Below are 18,137 nucleotides of genomic sequence, written 5' to 3' on the forward strand. Positions count from 1 at the left end.
GAGTGGCGGCAACGGGAACCGCCCGAAAAAGGAGACAAAGACGCCGCCGCCGCACACCTGTTGGCTCCCTCGGCTTTACCTGCACTCACGGTCACCCTTGGTCACCCCGGGAGCAGTTCACAGGGCTGAGGGAGGCCGAGACGAGGCGGCGCCAAAGCGCCTGCGCACGTACGGCGGCCGAAAGGGACCAGAGGCGCCGCAGCCGGTGACAGCCGCGAACCTCACCGTTTCCCCACGTGGCCGCGGAGACCGGGTGAGGAGCGGTGGCCGCCGAGCCCCCTCGTGCGCGAGGCAGGGAGTGGACGCCGCGGGGTCGGACTAGTGATTGTGGCGCGCCTTTCTGGGACTTGGTTTTGGGTGATGAAAGATCGTTACGGAAGCCGCCCAGGGACAAAATCACCCACTTCCCTGCTCTTCGCTTTTTTTCATTTATTCATTCTTTCAACACTTATGTATGTACTGACTGCCTGCTGCATGTCCGGCCCCATCCTAGGCATTGGGGGGGAAGGTGTTTAACAAAACGGGCCCCAGCTCTCATGCAGGTTAAATATCATTGGGGAGGAGACTAGACAGTAAAAGCAAATAAATAGATGAATCATTTTGTTCCATGTTGAGATAGTATTAAAATACTAAAAGCGATGCGGTAGGAGAGCGGGGCTGTTTTAAACAAAGTGGTTATGAAGGATGTCCCTTGGGTAGCTGGGAAGAATGAGAAAGAAGCGGGGAAGCCCAGGTGAGAAGGTGTAGGTAGGGAAAGTGTTGGTAAGGGAACTGGGTTTTGTTCTGAGGGTTGGGAAGCCACTGCAGGATTTTGAATAGGTGAATGAGGCGGTCTCTGTGCTTTCAAGTCTCCCTCTGGCTGCCTTGTAGAGCACAGAGGCACAGGGTATGGCAGGGAGGAAACAGGTGAGGCCACCTGAACCAGGGTGGGTGTGGCAGGTGGAGAAAGATGAATCATTCAGGGTCCCCAGTTTGTCAGGGCACCGTTTTCTTGATAAGCAGAACCATGGCTTAGAGAGGGAAGCAGGCTGTCAGTTGAGAGCCTTGATAATTCCCTTCCCCTCAGCATGCCTTGGACGCAGCGTGGGGGTCGGTAATGCTGTTTCCTCTCCTGGCCTGGCCTGTTCGCCAGGTGGCTCCCAGATGACCATTCCCAAACACCATCTTTCTCATGAGCTGTACTTTCATCCCTGTCCCTGCCCTCCACAGGTCTGTGCTGGATCCAGGGGACCCTGAAGGACTGTCCTAAGTGGTGGTTCCAGAGCCAGACACTGACCTCCCCAGCTCAGGGATCTCAGGGCTGAGCAGAGGGAGATTCTTGGGGTGGGGAGGGTGCGGGGGTACTGAGAGTACACAGACTCTGTCTGAGTAGCTAGGGAGGGCTCCCGTGAGGAGGCGGCCTGGAAGGGCTGGTGGAAGCTCCGCAGAGGACGTAGGTGGAGGTAAAGTGTTAATGAGACAGGATAGGATCCTGGCCTTCAGATTCCTCATCCTTAAAGTAGGCACAATGACATTCCCCTTTAGGACTGTGCTTCTGTGACCGAGTGGCCACTCATCAATGGCCCACTTGGGTCTGAAGCGTGGCCAGAGTAGCAGAAGCAACGTCTGGTGGCAGAGCCAGAAAGCAGAGTCCCTCCAGCAGCATCCAGCCCCTCAGAGCTGGCCAGGAGCACCCCACCACCACCAGCCTGGGTTCCCCAGTGAGAAATTCTTTATCTTGAAACAGAAAATCCTTATTCTTTTCCTCCACCTTTGATTTGGAAATCCTTAGCAATCCCTAAACAGGCTCCCTGTTCTGGAGAGCAAAGAGGGGGATATCTGCAAGGGAGTGAGGTGAGGTGTTTGATGCCTTATGTCTGCCACCCCCCAGTAAACTGGCTGAATTACCTCTTAAGCAACAAAGGAAAAGAACAACTAGGTGATGTTTATTGAGCTCTGTGCCAAATCCTGTTCTAAGTGCTTTGTAGAGATTGATGGGTTGAATTTTCACTGCAGCCCTCTAGGTAGATTCTGTGTTTGTCCCTGTGTCACGCGTGAGAATTGACCAACAGTGAGGTTAAGTGTAAGGCTGGGGATTTGAGCCCCCCTGGTTGGCCCTGGAGCCTGTCCTCCCCATGACCCCCAGCCCAAGCATATGCACAAATACAGATAGAATAGTCACATTCTATGCTGCCTCCACAAAGAGAAGTGAGGGCATGGGTGGCTTGTTTCCCTCACAGCCCAAATTTGCACATTCCCATGCCACGATCCTAGTGCCCCCATGTGCCTTTGTCCCCCTAATACACTTTCTGTGCTTTCTACGGTGCATGATTCTGGAATGGACTCGGGACCAGAAAAAAACAAAACTGTTTTAAAAGACGATATTACAACAATCAAGAAAGTCCATCGTGTGCTATATGTTAGAAAACAGCATTGTATCAGTGTTAAATTTCTTGTGTTAAATTTCAGTTTTGTGTGAATGTATAAGAGAGTGTCCTTTTCATGTTGACATCTGTAGGAGGAAGGGGTCCCATGACTGGAACGCATTCTCAAATGATGTACGTGTCACACACTCGTAGGCACACACTCACTCACATAGGTTAACACGGCAAAATGTTAACAATTGGTGAAGCTAGGAGATCCTTCCGCTTATACAGTGCTCCTTGTACTATTCTTGCAACTTTACTATAAGTTTGAAAAGTGATGTATTTCTCATTTTTTTAATTTTTGGCCATACCACGCGGTATGACCACAGTGGTCTTCAGAAGCTTCTTTGCTTTCTGGTCTCACTTGATGCTCCTGGCTTCTCTGGCCCATTTCCTGCCCAGACCTGGAATCAACTCTTACTCCAAGAGCCCTGGCTTCTTTGGTGGGAAATGGTGTTTAGAGACCACAGTTGGTATTCAGGGTGCTGCTCATTGCTGCTGTGGTGTCATTTCCTCCAGGCATTTTCAGTTCATATTAATAGAAAATTGGTTATTTGCTCAAGAGAAAATGCATCATGAGTTCATATCATATTTCCAGTTCAAATTTAGGAGTTCTGAGTTTTTACTTCTTTGATTTTATGTTAGAATCTTTTTTCTTTTATGCTCATTCCTAATGATATAAACATTATTACTTATTTGCTACATCTATAACTGTTTCTGAATAATATTTCTAATGTGGTTTCCAATAATATGATTACTGAAAACTGTTGAAGATTTTCTTTTGCAGTTTTATCGTTAGGGTAGATCCCAGTAAGAATATACAGTCATATCACTGTGTTTTAAAATTGCATGAAATGGGCTTCCCTGGTGGCGCAGTGGTTGAGGGTCCGCCTGCCAATGCAGGGGACATGGGTTCGTGCCCCGGTCCGGGAAGATACCACATGCCGCGGAGCGGCTGGGCCCGTGAGCCATGGCCTCTGAGTCTGCACGTCCGGAGCCTGTGCTCCGCAATGGGAGAGGCCACAGCAGTGAGAGGCCCGCGTACCGCAAAAAAAAAAAAAAAAAAAAAAAAAAAATTGCATGAAATGATCTGATCCACGTAGAAATACTGTTAGGTTCATGACTTTCATTTTGCTCTTGATTTTTAGGGATTGCTTTTATTTTTATTTTGGTTATTTTGGCGTATTTCTTTTCCTAATCACATAAAGCATTTAGTTGAGTTCCAAATTCAAACCTGTAAAACAAGGTATGTTAAGAGAGAATAATGCAGCTTCTATTCCTGCTCTCACCATCCTTTTCTCTACCTCCCCTTACAGGTAACTATTTCTATTAGCTTTTGATTTACTTTTCTTTTTATTTATTATTATTTAGTAATAATAAATATTTATAGTAACAGTAATAAACATTACTTATTGTTTTTTTTTTGTTGTTGTTGTTGTTTTTGCGGTACGCGGGCCTCTCACCGCTGTGGCCTCTCCCGTTGCGGAGCACAGGCTCCGGACGCGCAGGCTCAGCCGCCATGGCTCACAGGCCCAGCCGCTCCGCGGCGTGTGGGATCCTCCCGGACCGGGGCACGAACCCGTGTCCCCTGCATCAGCAGGTGGACTGCCCTTATTGTTATTATTTAATTAAATAAGTATTTAATATCATTTTTTATTTTATATTTTATTAGTGCAATGGTATGCTATCATAACATATTTCATTAGATAAGTACATTTGAAGTACATAACTATATAATAGAGTAATATGTGAATAATATTGTTTATATTGTAATATTATAGTATATTATAATCATACAACATACAATATAATATTATTAAGATATTTTATATTTATTTTACTGTTACTACTTTTTACTATAAGGACATACATTATGTTAACATTTCCCATTTTTTAGATAAAATATACTGAACTACCTGCCCTTGTCTGTACTTTTAGATATTCTGTGGATGTTGGGAGATCACTCTTTCCTGTGACTCAGGTTGTAAGAATTTTTCCAGGGTGGTTATAGGCTCTGGCCCCTTGGTAGATGCTCCCTAAGTGGTAGCCAGGTTCTCATTTGCCCTCTGACCCTTGATGATGCTTACGTCTCACCTTCTCAGCTTGGGAGCAACTACTGGGTGCCCTTGACCCCACACAGAGGAGATGAAGATGGCCTCCAAGCACATCACCCAGGAGACCTTTGATGCAGCTGTTCGCGAGAACATCGAGGAGTTTGAGCTGGGGCCAGAGGAGGCAGTGAAAGAGGCCGTGGAGCAGTTTGAATCACAAGGTAGGGTGGTGTGGCTCGGTCTCAGCGCTGGTCTGGCTGTTTGCCCAAGAGTCGCCTCCAGTCCATGGCCCTTAATGTGAAAAGAGTGGTATCCTGCCATGACCACATCCCTCCTGGCAATGACAGCCCTGGGCACTATCTTCTGTCTACACTCTGCCCCAGGCATGCTGGCCACCCTCTCCCACCTCGCTGGAGCCCACCCTCTACTTGCCTGGACCTTACCCTGACATCTGCAGGGCTGGGTCCTTCAAGGTGGGTCTCATTTTAACTGTCGCTTCCTTGAAGAGACTTTTCTTGACCACCTCCCGAGAAAAAGGGCCACCTGTCTCCCTGCCCCACCTGCACCCCAGCTTGAGTTCATGGAGGCAGAAGGGGTGTTGGTCACCAGCCTCTGGAAACAGGTGACATGCTCCAGCCAGGCCGTGGAAGAGAGTGGTTAAGAGGGAGCTCTTTGCAATAATGTGGGCAGGGTTAGACCCTGCTAGCCACAGCAGGGACCTCCCCCTTCCCATGACAGGCCAAGGCAAGGGATGAGAGTCGTCTGATAGAGGCAGAGGCAGGACGCTGGGGATGAACACCCTGCCCTCCCACTCCTCCTGCCCCTGATCTTGAGTCCGGCTTCCCATTGGCCAAACCCAGTCAGACGCCAGAGGGCAAGGGAGACTGGGGATCCAGCGTTCGACGTCAGAAGCTGGTGTCCCGGGCACAGAGTAGTGTATAGACACTGGACAGGGGCTGGTGGGGCACCTAGACAGGTTCTGCACAGTGGGGGCTTCCTTTGGGGGGGCAAATGAGGCTGGGGATGCAGCCAGGGTGAAGAACAATGGGAGCCCCAAGGGAGAAGGCCATGGGTTACCCTCCCTTCTCAGCCCACCAGACAGAGTGTGTCCCTCACTGTGGTGCTGGTGTGTAGCTTCACTACTCCTCTGCTCCCATTGGCTGGGGCCAAGGTACAAAGACCCCCACACCCCACACCCCCGTGTGGGCGTGGCTGCTGGACCCTGCCCAGGCAGGGAGGGAGTGGGGTGGGGAGCTGGGCAGATCCCTGAAGGCCTCCAGAGTAGGTGGTCCCAGCTGAAGGGACATGAGGTGTGACTCCAGCAGGCCCATGGGGATGATGGCTGTCACTTGTTTCCTGACTTCCCCATCCCCCTCAGGGGTTGATCTGGGCAACATTGTAAAGACGCCGCCGAAAGTCTCTGCGGATGGACCCCAGGAGCCCACACATGACATCCTGCAGGTAGGAGAGGGCAGCCCACGTGGGCCTTACACGCATGGTCCTGCATCACCTCATAACTCTGTCGGGGGCACCCTTTCCCTGGTTCCCAGATGGCAGACACAGATTCAGAAGGTCAGAGCCTACTCAGCAAGCACAGGCAAGCCTGAGTGTGCAGCCAGGGCTCCTTGAGTCCACGTCAGAGGGCCTCTCAGGGACCACTGTGATCTGTCCACCCACCCACGTGCCACATTCTGGGATTGGAGCTGTTAGAGTGGACGGGGAGTGGGTAGCACTCCAGACATAAGGGGCAGACAGCATTCATGTTTGTCTTGGTATTGGGAGCCTTGGGGTAGACGGCCCCCTGGAGGAGCCTCTCTCTGCCTCCCAACCACTGGATTTGCTCAGAAAATTGGACAGGAATCCCAGGAAAAGAGAGTGCAATCATAGTAAGGCTGTCACTTACTGAGCACCGACTCTTTACTGGCACATTACAGCCCATCCCCTTAGCACTCAAACTGGCCTGCAAGGTAGGTGGTGTCATCTCTGGCTTCCTGTTGGGGAAACGGAGGCCCAGAGCCTGCCCTTGCTCTCCAGTGACCCAAACAACGAGAGTACAGCTCACAGAGGTTAAGTCCTTTATTTAAGGTCATCCATCAAACTGGTAAACTGTTGGTAAAACAGCAGAAGGTTCTAGTGTTCATTGAGAACCAGCTGTGGACTCAGTTCTGTGCCAAGTGCTTTCCTCATGCCATTTCAGTTATTCATCCAAAGACATCTGTGAGGGTAGGGTTATCATCCTCATTTAAAGGATGGGAAAATTGAGATCCAAAGAGAAGAAATGATCCCACAAGCCACACAGCATGGACCACCTCCCCCCCACCCCAAAAAAAAAGCAGGAGGGGGAGACAGCCGTGGATGTGAACCTAAGGGAAATCATACAGTATCTGTCCTTTTGGAACTGGCTTATTTCACTTAGCATGATGTCCTCAACGTTCATCCGTGTTGTAGTATTTGTGGTTGAATAGTGTTCCTTTGTATGGTTGAATAATATTCCATTGTATGGCTACACCACATTTTGTTTATCCATTCGTCCATTGATGGACACTGGAGTTGTTTCTGCCTTTTGCCTTTCTGCCTTTCAATTCTTTTAGGTATATACCCAGAAGTGGAATTGCTGGATCTCTTGGTTTAATTTTTTGAGGAACCACCATACTGCTTTCCACAGCAGCTGCACCATTTTATATTCCCACCAATAGTGCACAGGGTTCCAGTTTCTCCACATCCTCACCAACACTTGTTATTTTCTGTTTGTTTTTCTTTTCATAGTAGCCACCTTAATGGGCGTGATGGTGTCTCATTGTGGTTTTGATTTGCATTTCCCTAATGATGTGATGTTGAACATCTTTTCATGTGCTTAGTGGCCATTTGTGTATCTTCTCTGAAGAAATGTCTATTCAAGTCACACACACAAATAGGTTTTAACCTATTTCTTTCACCTCTTAAAAAATTTTCGTTTTATTGAAGTAGATTTGATTTACAATGTTGGGCCAATTAACCTATTTCTTTTTTTTTTTTGCGGTATGCGGGCCTCTCACTGTTGTGGCCTCTCCCGTTGCGGAGCACAGGCTCCGGACGCGCAGGCTCAGCGGCCGTGGCTCACGGGCCCAGCCACTCCGCAGCATGTGGGATCTTCCCGGACTGGGGCGTGAACCCGTGTCCCCTGCATCGGCAGGCGGACTCTCAACCACTGCGCCACTAAGGAAGCCCTAATCTATTTCTTAATATTCTGTTTCATCATAACATATGTTTAGTTAAGTCCACAAATCAGAGCTCAGCGAGGGTTGGCTGACAGGCATTCTTGACTTTCATGGCAGTCGAGGCCAAATCAAAGCACTTCGGGCTGATGGTATCTGTAGACCCACCCTCACCAGGGCTGGATGCAAATGATGTCATAAGCTCCAGGGGCATGGGTTCATCTTGGGCTCAAGCTGAGACAGGTCCTCAGGTCATGGCATTGAGTGGCCACTAGACTTGTGTGCCCTATTCAAATTGTCTTCTCTCATTATAAGCTTTTTCCCCAAGGGCTTAGAGTTGAGCATGGGTAAACCAACCGTGTGTACAGCATGGTTTCATTTGGCAGGTACTCAGTAAATATTTGTGGAGTGAATGAGAGAGATGAACAGGAGGTATATGATATGGGCAGGACTGGTAAGGGTGGCTTTCACCTTCCTTAGAGAGCTAACCATTGGTGGGTATGTCAGTTAGTTATGACGGTATAACGAACAACCCAAGGGGAATTCCCTGGCAGTCCAGTGGTTAGGACTCCATGCTTTCACTTCTGTGGGCCCGGGTTCGATCTCTGGTCGGGGAACTAGGATTCTGCAAGCCACGTGGCATGGCCGAAAAACAACAAACAACCCAAAACAATAGCCATTTTATTGTTTTTGATGATTTTGCTGGGTTGACTGATCTCAGTTGGATGTTTCTTCCGCTGGTCTCACTTGGGGGCCTCTCATGCAATGGCAGCTAGAGCTAGAATGTTTAATGTCTGTACTCGTGTGTGTGGCTCCTTGTCAGGGACACTGAGATGGCAGGGCCCCTCTCTTTCTCTCTCCCTCTCCCTCCCTCCCTCCATGGCCTCTCAAGCTCAGTGGGAACTTCCCTGGTGGTCCAGGGGCTAAGACTCCATGCTCCCAATGCGAGGGGGCCCGGGTTCAATCCCTGGTCAGGGAACTAGATCTCACATGCCACAACTAAGAGTTCGCATTGCCGGAACTAAAGATCCCACATGCTGCAACTATAAGATCCTGCATGCCGCAACTAAGACCCAGCACAGCCAAATAAATAAATATTAAAAAAAAAATAAATAAAAGCACAGGTGTGGAAGCTGCCCCACACAGCTGGAACTAGCCCCACAGAACTTCCACCAAGGCCCAGATCCCACACGAGGGAATCCCACAGGGGTGCAGCACTGTCGCTGTGACCGTCTTTGGACTGAGCTGACACTGAGGTTTCTCCCATGTCCCTTAGGCCCTGGATGACCTGCAGGAGTCCATGGCCCGCTCTCACCCCCAGGAGGTGTCAGCGCACCTCGCCCGCTTTTGCGAGCAGTGCAAGCAGCAAAAGGCCTGCCGCTTCTTGGCAGCCGAGAAGGGGGCCTACCCCATCCTCCTCGCCACCTGGAAGTTGGCCGCAGCAGGTGACCAGGGTCTCCTGCTCCAGGCCCTCAATGCCCTGTCAGCCCTGACTGATGGCCAGCCCGACCTCTTGGACACGCAGGGCCTGCAGCTCCTGGTGGCCACACTGGCCCGGAATGCTGACTCGGCCAACGTGACCTGCTCGGGGATCCGCTGTGTGCGCCACGCCTGCCTGAAGCACGAGCAGAACCGGCAGAGCCTGGTAAAGGCCGGTGTGCTACCCCTGCTGACTGGTGCCATTGCCCGGCACAGCCGCTGCGCCGACGTGGTCAGGGAGGCCTGCTGGGCCCTACGCATCATGACCTTTGATGATGACATTCGTGTGCCCTTCGGCCGTGCCCATGACCATGCCAAGATGATCGTGCAGGAGAATGGAGGCTTGAAGGTGCTCATTGAGGCCGCCAAAGGTAGGAGCAGGTGTGGCAAGAGTGAGTGAGGGTTTAGGACTGCTTCAGGTCTGGCTGGCTCTGGGCAACTCTTGTATTTGTCAGCTTGGTCCCACCTGCATGGCAGCCCTAGCATAACAGTGTCCTTACTCCTAGTTGCTCCAGGAGAGTTCCAAGCCAGCACTCATTGGCCCACACCACATCCCATGCTCATCCCTAAACCATTTGGGGAGGGGGCTTGGCTCTGTCCAGCAACACAGACTGAGAGTGGAAAAGAGGGCTCCTCAAAGGGAAAAATAAGGGTGCTGTTTCCCGAAGATGGGGGAGTGTTGCTGGCACTCACTGTGGCCGCTCCCAGGCGGAGGTTTACACTTTGGTCCATACTTGGCCGCCCATTCTTGTGCATGTCCATGTGCCTGACTCTGGGGTGACCCTGATGAGGCAGCCAAGGGAGGTCACAACACTGACGTTTGGGCACCAAAGCCCCTGACCTCTGTCCACTGCACCCACTGGAAAAGGCCTGACTGGGGTCTGGTGCACAGAAGGTGCTAGAAGAATGAGTTCCCCTTTCCAGCCTGTCCTGTGGCTCTGGCTGTCTCACTAGGCCTGTGTGTGCGACTCTGGCCCTGTCTGTGGGGGACTGGGGCCTGCCTCATTCTCCCCTTCACACCTCCAGAGAGGGTGAAAACCAGCTGCAAAGTTGGGCTGCTTTTCCAAGGGGTACTTTGCATCTTCCTTGTTTATTTGCAGGAGCTCCTATCAGTGAGAGTGCTACCACAGAGACAGAACCAGTAGGGTGTGTGTGTGTGTGTATTTTTGCATATATATGTATACATATATACACGTATATATATATAGAGAGAGAGAGAGAGAGAGATTTGTTGCGGGGAATTGGTTCATGTGGTCGTGGGGCTTTTGAATCTGAAATTTGTGAGGCGGGCCGGAGGCTTGGGCAGGAACCAACACTGTACTCTGCCAGTGAGCTTCTTCCTCTTCAGGGAGACCTCAGTTTCCCTCTTAAGGTCTTTGGCTGATTAGATGAGGCCCACGCAGACCGTCAAGGGTCATTTCCTTGAAGTCAGTTGGCCGTGGATGTACCACATCTAGAGAATGCCTCCATGGCACACCTGGATTAGTATTCATGGAGTCACTGGGGACTGTGTCCTGGCCAGGGGGCCCTGTAAATGACCATCACTGAGCTCTGTGTCATTATGGCCCTCTGTGCCCCCCTGCTAACTCCCTAACTCTCCTCCCCCCATCATTCTCAGTCATGCCTCTCCTCCCTGGTGCCTCTGAGCTTTGTCTTCAGCATCTGTGTTTAATTTTGCTCAGGTCAACTCTATCCATATGTCCCTCTGCAGCTTCTAGGTGTCCTGTTGCAGTTAGAAAGGTCGCTCCCTACCCAAGATCATAAAAATAGTCTCGGATGTCTTATTATAGCACTATTATGGTTTTCTTTTTTTAGCCGAGATCATCAGTTGGTCTGGAATTTATCTGGGGCACAGTCCTGTGTCTTCCCTGGAAGCCAGCAGGGGGCACTGCAGGCCCAGGCAGCACCCCGCCCCCACCCCCGCACCTTGTGGTCCCTGGGGCCCTCCTGGTACTGGCGGCCGCCCGGCCAGGCAGAGGGGCCAGGCTTCGCTGGTGGAGCGGGATTCGGGATTCCTCCCAGGACTACTGGCTCGGAGCGTGGGCTGGTTTTCTCTCTCCTCACCCCAGCGTTTCCTCCTCCTCCGTCTGCAGCATTCCCCGACAACCCCAGCATCCTGAGTGATCTCTGCAGCACCCTGTCCCGCCTGGCTGTCCGCAATGAGTTCTGCCAGGAGGTCGTCGACCTCGGGGGCCTCAACGTCCTGGTGGCCCTGTTGGCCAACTGCAATGACCACCAGGTGGGCGTCCAGAGCTGTCTTAGGGTGTGAAGTCCTCTTGCCTGAGTTTCACTCTGTCATTTCTCCCGACACCTGGGGAATGCTCCGGGCCTCCCAGTGAACTCTGCCCCTCTAGGCCCCGATCAGCCAGCCAGGCTTGAGTCAGAACACTCTGGCCCTGTCTGCTGAGCCCAGATCCAAAGATCAGTTTTCACTTCTCATGACCCATGAGAAGGACCTCAAATTTAGGGGGAAAACAAACCCACCCACTCTCTCTCACTGTCCTTTAGTGGTGGGGGGGCTGGTCCAGACCCCAGCTCCGGTGTGTGATGCTGCAGTGAGGCCACCCGTGCTCTGCTCGCTGGCCTGAGCCAGCCACACGCCCCTCTGTGTGTGTTTTGGGGGGGGTTGAAATCATCCAGACGCCTCACCTGGATGCAGGTGGCCTGAACCACAGGGTCCACTTCCCCGAGCCTCCCCTGCCTTCTCTATACAGCAAGTGATGAATAACCCTGCTCTTCCATGCCAGCTGCACACCCCGGGGTGGCCCCACCTGTGTTCAGACAGCAGACATTGAAACAGCCCCAGACACTCCCTCGAGACCCCCTCCCACAATCCAGCAACCAAGCAGTTAATGCCTGGGTGCCTCTCAGGAGAGGGGTGTGGCCGGGTGTGACCCATGCATTGCCCTCTCTTCAGGACCTTGTGAAGCAAGTGCTGAGCGCCCTGAGGGCTATCGCAGGCAACGATGATGTGAAGGATGCCATTGTCCGTGCTGGCGGGACAGAGACCATTGTGTCTGCCATGACCCGGCACCTGGCCAGTCCCCAGGTACCCACCCCAGGGCAGGGGGGACACACAAGGTGGGGTTGCATGGCTGGAGTCCCAGATCAGTATCTGTATCTACATAATGGTCTTTCCCATCTCCCGAAGCAGGGCCAGGCCTAGGGTGAGGTCAGCCAGGCCTAGGGTGAGGTCAGCGAGCAAGAGGCTGGGGGCAGCGTGAGTGAGGGCCAGGGTGGGGCGAGCAAGGGGCCTGGGGTGAGACCGTCACCCCTAAGAGCTTGGTTGATGCACCTGCTGTCGTTTCTGTTACTTCTGGTCCAGTACACACGTGGACTGACAGCGGTCTGTCCAGGTGAGGTTGCAGGGCACTCACCTGGGGAGCTGGTGACAGTGGGAGTCTGTCTGCCTCCTCTCAGCCATCCCCGTGACCCACCCCGCAGGTGTGTGAGCAGAGCTGCGCGGCCCTGTGTGTCCTGGCACTGCGCAAGCCAGAGAACAGCCGGGTCATTGTGGAGGGCGGCGGGGCCCTGGCTGCACTGCAGGCCATGAAGGCACACCCGCAGGAGGTTGGCGTGCAGGTAGGCGTGGGGGACAGGAGGAGGGGACGGGAGCCTGGTGGGCAGGTGGGGCAAGGGGCCAGCATGCACATTGCTGGGGGCGGGAGGGGGAGGGTGCAGGTCCTCTTTGTCCCTGTCCCATCCCCATCATGACCCAAGACTCGAGGGTCTCCTTCCTTCTCAGGCCCTGATGTCCTGCATCTACTTAACCACCCTCCAGAAATGTGCTGAATTCTGCCCGCTGCTGTCTTCTTTGCTCTTCTTGCATTTGCTCTTTTCCTTTCCTAACAGCCTCTTTAGAGGAATCTGAGGAGGAGGAGGAGTTGGGGGAGCCAGCAGCTGGGGATCTGCTGGGGTTTGGGAAAGGTTCCCTGCCCCACCTTAGGCTGCTGCTTTGTGTTTTTGCATGTGGGGCCACTGTCCACGCCTTGCTGGGGAGTCAGCAGAGGTGAAGTGTAGACAAGGCAATGCACAGCCCTGCCAGAAACCCACACTCCTCCCTGCAGCAGCCCCCAGGGCGCTCCCTGCCTCCTACCTTTCATACCCTCCCAGCACAGGGGCCTCCATGTTGGTCCTGAGACACACCGGGCTTGGTCCCACTGGGGACCTTTGCTCCCTCCTCCAGGATGCTGTGCCCTTGGCTGGCCCATCACCTTGTCCGCTCCTGACCACCCCGGCTGGGCGGGCCCTCACACCTCACCTGCTTCTCACCTGCTCTCCCACTGGTGGTGGATGCCATGTTGGGGTGCTTCTCAGCACCCACCCCCGGCAGAGACACAGAGTACAAATGCCGACTGAATGAATAACAATATAATTGACAGATGGACCCTGTACACAACCCCACTTTTCCCACTGTTTCCCTGCCCTCCTCCCCTGCCGCCCGGCCAGGCTCTTGCCAGCATCAGGGGATGTTGCTCTGAGACTTTGGGTCTCACACCTCAGGGACCAGCCCCACCTGTCAAGCACTTGGCTACCCTGAGCTTTAGTCTCCTCACCTGGGAGCTGGGGTGATTAGCCTTGCCTCCAGGGCTGCCAAGAGGATGAAGTGGAGGCATGAGTCTAGCCTGATGAATCATAGCGTAGGCACCTGCTGAATGTTGGCTACAGCCATGTTGTCTTATGATGAGGACTCCGAGGTCATAGTGGACCCCACCCCCGGCTCCCACCTGCTGGCTCACAGCCACTCGCCTTCTGCTTTCCCTTCTAGAAACAGGCCTGCATGCTGATCCGAAACCTGGTGGCCCGAAGCCAGACCTTCTCACAGCCCATTCTGGACCTGGGGGCTGAGGCACTCATCTCGCGGGCCCGTGCCACCCATCGCGACTGTGAGGACGTGGCCAAGGCCGCCCTGAGGGACCTGGGCTGCCACGTCGAGCTCCAAGAGCTGTGGACTGGCCAGAAGGGTAACCTGGCACCATGACCCCAGGCTCAGTGTGAGCTGTGACTGGGTGAGTCGTGTGACTCAGGAACAGCTGGGGAGAGGGTGGGGGCAGGAAGCATGTCCTGCTACTCTGCCTCCAGATTCCTCCCCCATTAACAGGAGGTGTTTTCTGATGGGTACCAAGCATTGGCCAGGGCGTGGGAAGGGAGCATTAGTGAGGTGCCTACACAGCAGAAGGCAGCCCCTGGGTCCCGGCCTCCCTGCATGCTGTTCCGCTCACTGGCTGACAGCATCGGCTTCATCTGTCCTGTGCCACCCAACCCCACTGCCCTTTGCTAGTAGAAGCGCCCCCTCAGCATTGCTTAGGGCCAGAGGTCTGTCTGAAACTTGGAAACCATACTGGCCCATCTCATAGCAGGGCAGGGATCCCACTTCTGTTCCTACAAGTCCGTTCTCATCCCTGCTACTGCTTCTCTCACCTGTAAAATGGATCACAGATGCCTTGCTGTGCTGAACAGAGGGCAGGGACCAAGGCTCGTTTGTCTCCTGGTGTCCCAGGCCAGCCAGTGATGCCTGGTAATAAAAGACTGTTGGTTGATCAATGGAAGGGTCTCTTCCGTAGCACCATGCAGCATGGGAGCCACAGCCAGTGGCCTCAAAGAACAGGGGAGAGGGGTGCATGTTTGGGGAGGTCATGGGTTCACTGAGGAAAGTGAAGGGGTTTTGAGAGCAGCCTGGGATGTATGATTCACTGTCACCCTCAGAGGGGTGGGCTGCTGGGGTCATTGTCAGACTTGGGGTCCAGGGGTGCCAAGGTTGCTGTTCCTCACTGTGCATTGACTTTCGGGGGCTGGAGCGCTCAGTGTCTAGCCCCCACCCAGCTCTGAGGCCTTAAGCTGGTGACCTAACCTCTCTGAGCCTTGATTTGCTCCTCCGTAAAGCAGGGAGAGGGGAGGGGATAGAGCCCCCTCCGAAGGGTGTTTGAGCAGAGCTGGGCACATGGGAGACACCCGATCGTCTAGCTTTAGCACCCGAGTCACCCTAGGAGAACCGTCCTGCACTCTCCCGCCTGGCCACGTTGAGGTCCTCGCTCACTGGTTGGCTTGGGCAGCCTGGCTTTCCTCTCTGAGCCTCAGTTTCCCCATCTGTAAAGTGGGCATCACTGTCGCTGCCCCCAGTGCCCACCCTCCCCAAGTGTCTTGGAGGGGTCACCAGGCAGCGGTGCCTGGCAGACCCCAGCTCTCCTTCTCTTCATTCACCCTCGGGGTCATGTTGTGGTCACCTGGCAGCTCATGCATCCTGCGTGGCCCAGTCAGGGTCAGGGCAGCCTCAGGCCCCCTGGTGGGCTCCAGGCCCCATGCCTGACACCTCCAGCTCATACATTAGGAGCTCCTCTCACCTCTCGGAGTCCCCACCCCACTACTGGTCATTCACCTCCTCTAGGCTGAAGAATGTCTTGAGTTCAGTCCTTGACATCAACTCAGGCCCTTGCCCAGAAGGCTTCTGGTTTCTATGGAAATTGGCCCATGCGAATAGCTATGGGGAGAGCATCACTCTGGTCCTGCCTTCCTGTGGTGTCCAGACCTCCTCCACCCCTGGATCGGGGGGAGGGGGGCGCTGCCAGCTCAGTGGGGCTGATGAGAACCTCTGACCCCGTCACCCGGCCCTGACCTTCCTCACTGGGGACTCAGCCACACCTGCTCCAGGCTGCCCCAATTTGACTTCTAGGTTGGCCGCCCATGTGACCTTAGGTCATTCCTGTGACCTGGGAGCAGTCCTCGGGCCCCGTGAGCATCATGTTTCTTCATCTGCCTCATGGTGGGGGGGGGTGCTACTAGTCCATTTCTGGGGAAGTCTGAGGTGCCAGCCCTGTAATTCCTGCCTTAGCTCTGCTCTCAACCTGCCTGTGGCTCCCCATTGCCCTCTCCGTAAAACCAAACTGTCCTCCAGGCCCTACCCACCTCCCACCCGCATCTTCCCCATGCTCCCATTTAATCACAGTTCCAGTCACTCCAACCTCCCCACCTCAGGGCCTTTGCACATGTACGCTGCATGGAGCATCCTTCCCCAGCCCTCCCCGTGGCCAGTTCCTCCCTGGCACCAAGTTCCAGATCACACATTGCCTTCGCAGAGATCCCCTATTGTTCCCCTGCCCTGGCACACCACCCCCCCCCCCCACTCCCCCAGCCAATCACCACTTGTACTGTGTCCTTGACCTCTGACCCCATCTAAGGTCACCTCACTTGTGGGCTTTTCTCCTTTGTCTGCCCGCCCCCCCCGTCCATGAGCTCCATATGGGCAGGCTCCTGGGTCCCCGTTCTGCTCCAGTTTCCCATAAATGTTTTTGAATGTACACCTGAATAAAGTAATAGGTACGCAGGGTGGTTGGAGGGAAGACCTCTGCCCCTGCAGCCGCAGTCCCCTCCCCTGGGCTTTCAACCAGCCTTCCTACAGCTGCAGGCTTCTTCCAGGAGGGGTGGCTCCTGCTTATCAGTCCTCCCCACCTTGCCTGAGGGTGTCTTCAGCGGGTGTGGGTCAGGGCCTGTTTGGACATCCCTGGGCTGGGTGAGGCCCCGCCTCCAGCTGAAGACCCCACATTTCACTGAGGTCTGCCAGGCCTGTGTTCCAGGCCCTCCTCTGCCACCTCAGGTGAGCCTCTGCCTCCTCACCTGGAAATGAGCTAAGTGTGTCACTGCACAGGGCCACAGCAAGGCCTGGTTCAGGGGGTGCCTGGCACAGAGCACTCGAGTGCTTGCCGTCCTGTCCTTGTTTTTGACACGGAAACATGGGCTAAGGGGGAAACGGCTACAAGAGAGGGGTCAGCACATTCAGTTCTGCCTCTACTGTTGTGTGCTTTTCAAGGAGGGGCCTGACCTCTCTGAGCCTCTGGGAGGCTAAGTGAGGCTGCCTTTGAACCAGTTAGTCTTGACTGTCGTCTCTGTCAAGGATGTGTCCCTCCAGCCAGGGAAGGGCCCAGCATCCTGGGAAAGGAACACTGTTGCTTTTTCACTGTGAACACATTTGAGAGGCAGGGCCTGTGAACGCCATTTTCCAGATGAGAAACAGACTCGTCGGCATTCAAGGGGCCGATATGGGATGAGAACCTGGCTCAGCCTGCCTCCATGCCCCTCCTCTGTTGCCAGCGTTGCTAACATGACCTTGGGCAAATGGCTCTCTAGCCTCGGTTGATTAAGCCCTGTCACCGTGCCCAGGCCTGGCTCACGGCCGTCGTGTCAGATGATTCCTGGGATTCCTGAGAAGTAGCGGGAACTGGCGGTGCAGAGAGTCAGTGTCCTGCCCAGGGAAAAGCTGGAATCCCCTGGGCACCCTCGCCAGGTACAGCCGAGGTGCCCATGGTGGGGGGTGTCAGTTGCTGATGCCAAGAGGCACTGCCTGCCATTGTTGGGAGGTGGCAGGGAGGTTGGCCAGCACCAGCTTGCTGATGAGTGAACAGAAGCCAGAGCCCAGCCAGCGCCACTGGCACCATCAGGAGAGGCAGCCCATGCTGGGCCAATGCCTGACACTTGGCCTCAGTTGGCACTGTCCCTGGGGGTACTGTGAGACCTTCCAGGAGCTTATTGCCTCCCTCACAGGACCTGGCAGGTGGGTGCTGTAGGTGGGGACTCCTCCAGTATAAGTATCTCCCTCTTTGGGTGGCAAACCACGCCCATAGTTGGTCTGTGTCTACATTCCATCAAGTGCTATTTAGAGAGGGAAACAGAGGCCCCGAAAAGAACAGTTTATCCAACCAACACTCAGCAAGCGCTTGCTGTAGACCAACATGTTTGTGGTTTGCTTCCATTCATTTCGTTAATGCTCCCATCAACCCTGGGAGCTATTTGGAGAAACTGACGCAGGGAGTTTGAGTCACTTGCTGAAGGTCCTGTGGCCAGCTTAGTCAGGAAGAGCAGGGATTCAAACCCAGCCCAAGGCCCTTCCAGCAAGAAACAGTGGTTGCATGAAGCTCAGTTTTCCCATCTGCAAAGTGGGCACCATCACCCCTATCTGGAAGTCAGGTCATGAGATGGTATTTGAGAAGTGCCTGGCTCAGCAAAAACCTGACACC

General features: G+C 53.9%; 2 protein-coding genes and 1 pseudogene across 4 annotated transcripts in view; 1 reads left to right on the forward strand and 2 right to left on the reverse strand.

Annotated features, from left to right (window-relative positions):
- Positions 1–213, reverse strand: part of SUGP2 (SURP and G-patch domain containing 2) — a 31,042-nt gene extending 30,829 nt beyond the window's left edge. The window contains exon 1 of the mRNA XM_033854018.2: positions 80–213. The gene's annotated coding sequence lies outside the window, so the exon portion shown is untranslated. The remainder of the gene's footprint in view (positions 1–79) is intronic.
- ARMC6 (armadillo repeat containing 6) lies at positions 115–14,673 on the forward strand. Of its 3 annotated transcripts, none has more exons than XM_033854025.2 (8): positions 115–253; positions 4,508–4,677; positions 5,835–5,917; positions 8,927–9,500; positions 11,223–11,368; positions 12,047–12,178; positions 12,574–12,711; positions 13,898–14,673. In XM_033854025.2, exons 2-8 carry the CDS (start codon positions 4,551–4,553, stop codon positions 14,108–14,110), a joined length of 1,413 nt encoding a protein of 470 aa, XP_033709916.1. In that variant the 5' UTR covers positions 115–253; positions 4,508–4,550; the 3' UTR covers positions 14,111–14,673. The 3 variants fall into 3 exon arrangements, with proteins under 3 accessions (XP_033709916.1, XP_033709917.1, XP_033709915.1); XM_033854024.2 differs by lacking the exon at positions 115–253 and adding an exon at positions 289–452; XM_033854026.2 differs by lacking the exon at positions 5,835–5,917.
- Positions 14,674–15,279: 606 nt separating this feature from the next.
- The window catches only part of LOC117311892 (mitochondrial coenzyme A transporter SLC25A42-like), a 14,627-nt pseudogene continuing 11,769 nt past the window's right edge, over positions 15,280–18,137 (reverse strand).

Source organism: Tursiops truncatus, chromosome 3 (assembly GCF_011762595.2).
Source record: "Tursiops truncatus isolate mTurTru1 chromosome 3, mTurTru1.mat.Y, whole genome shotgun sequence".
NCBI lineage: Eukaryota > Metazoa > Chordata > Mammalia > Artiodactyla > Delphinidae > Tursiops > Tursiops truncatus.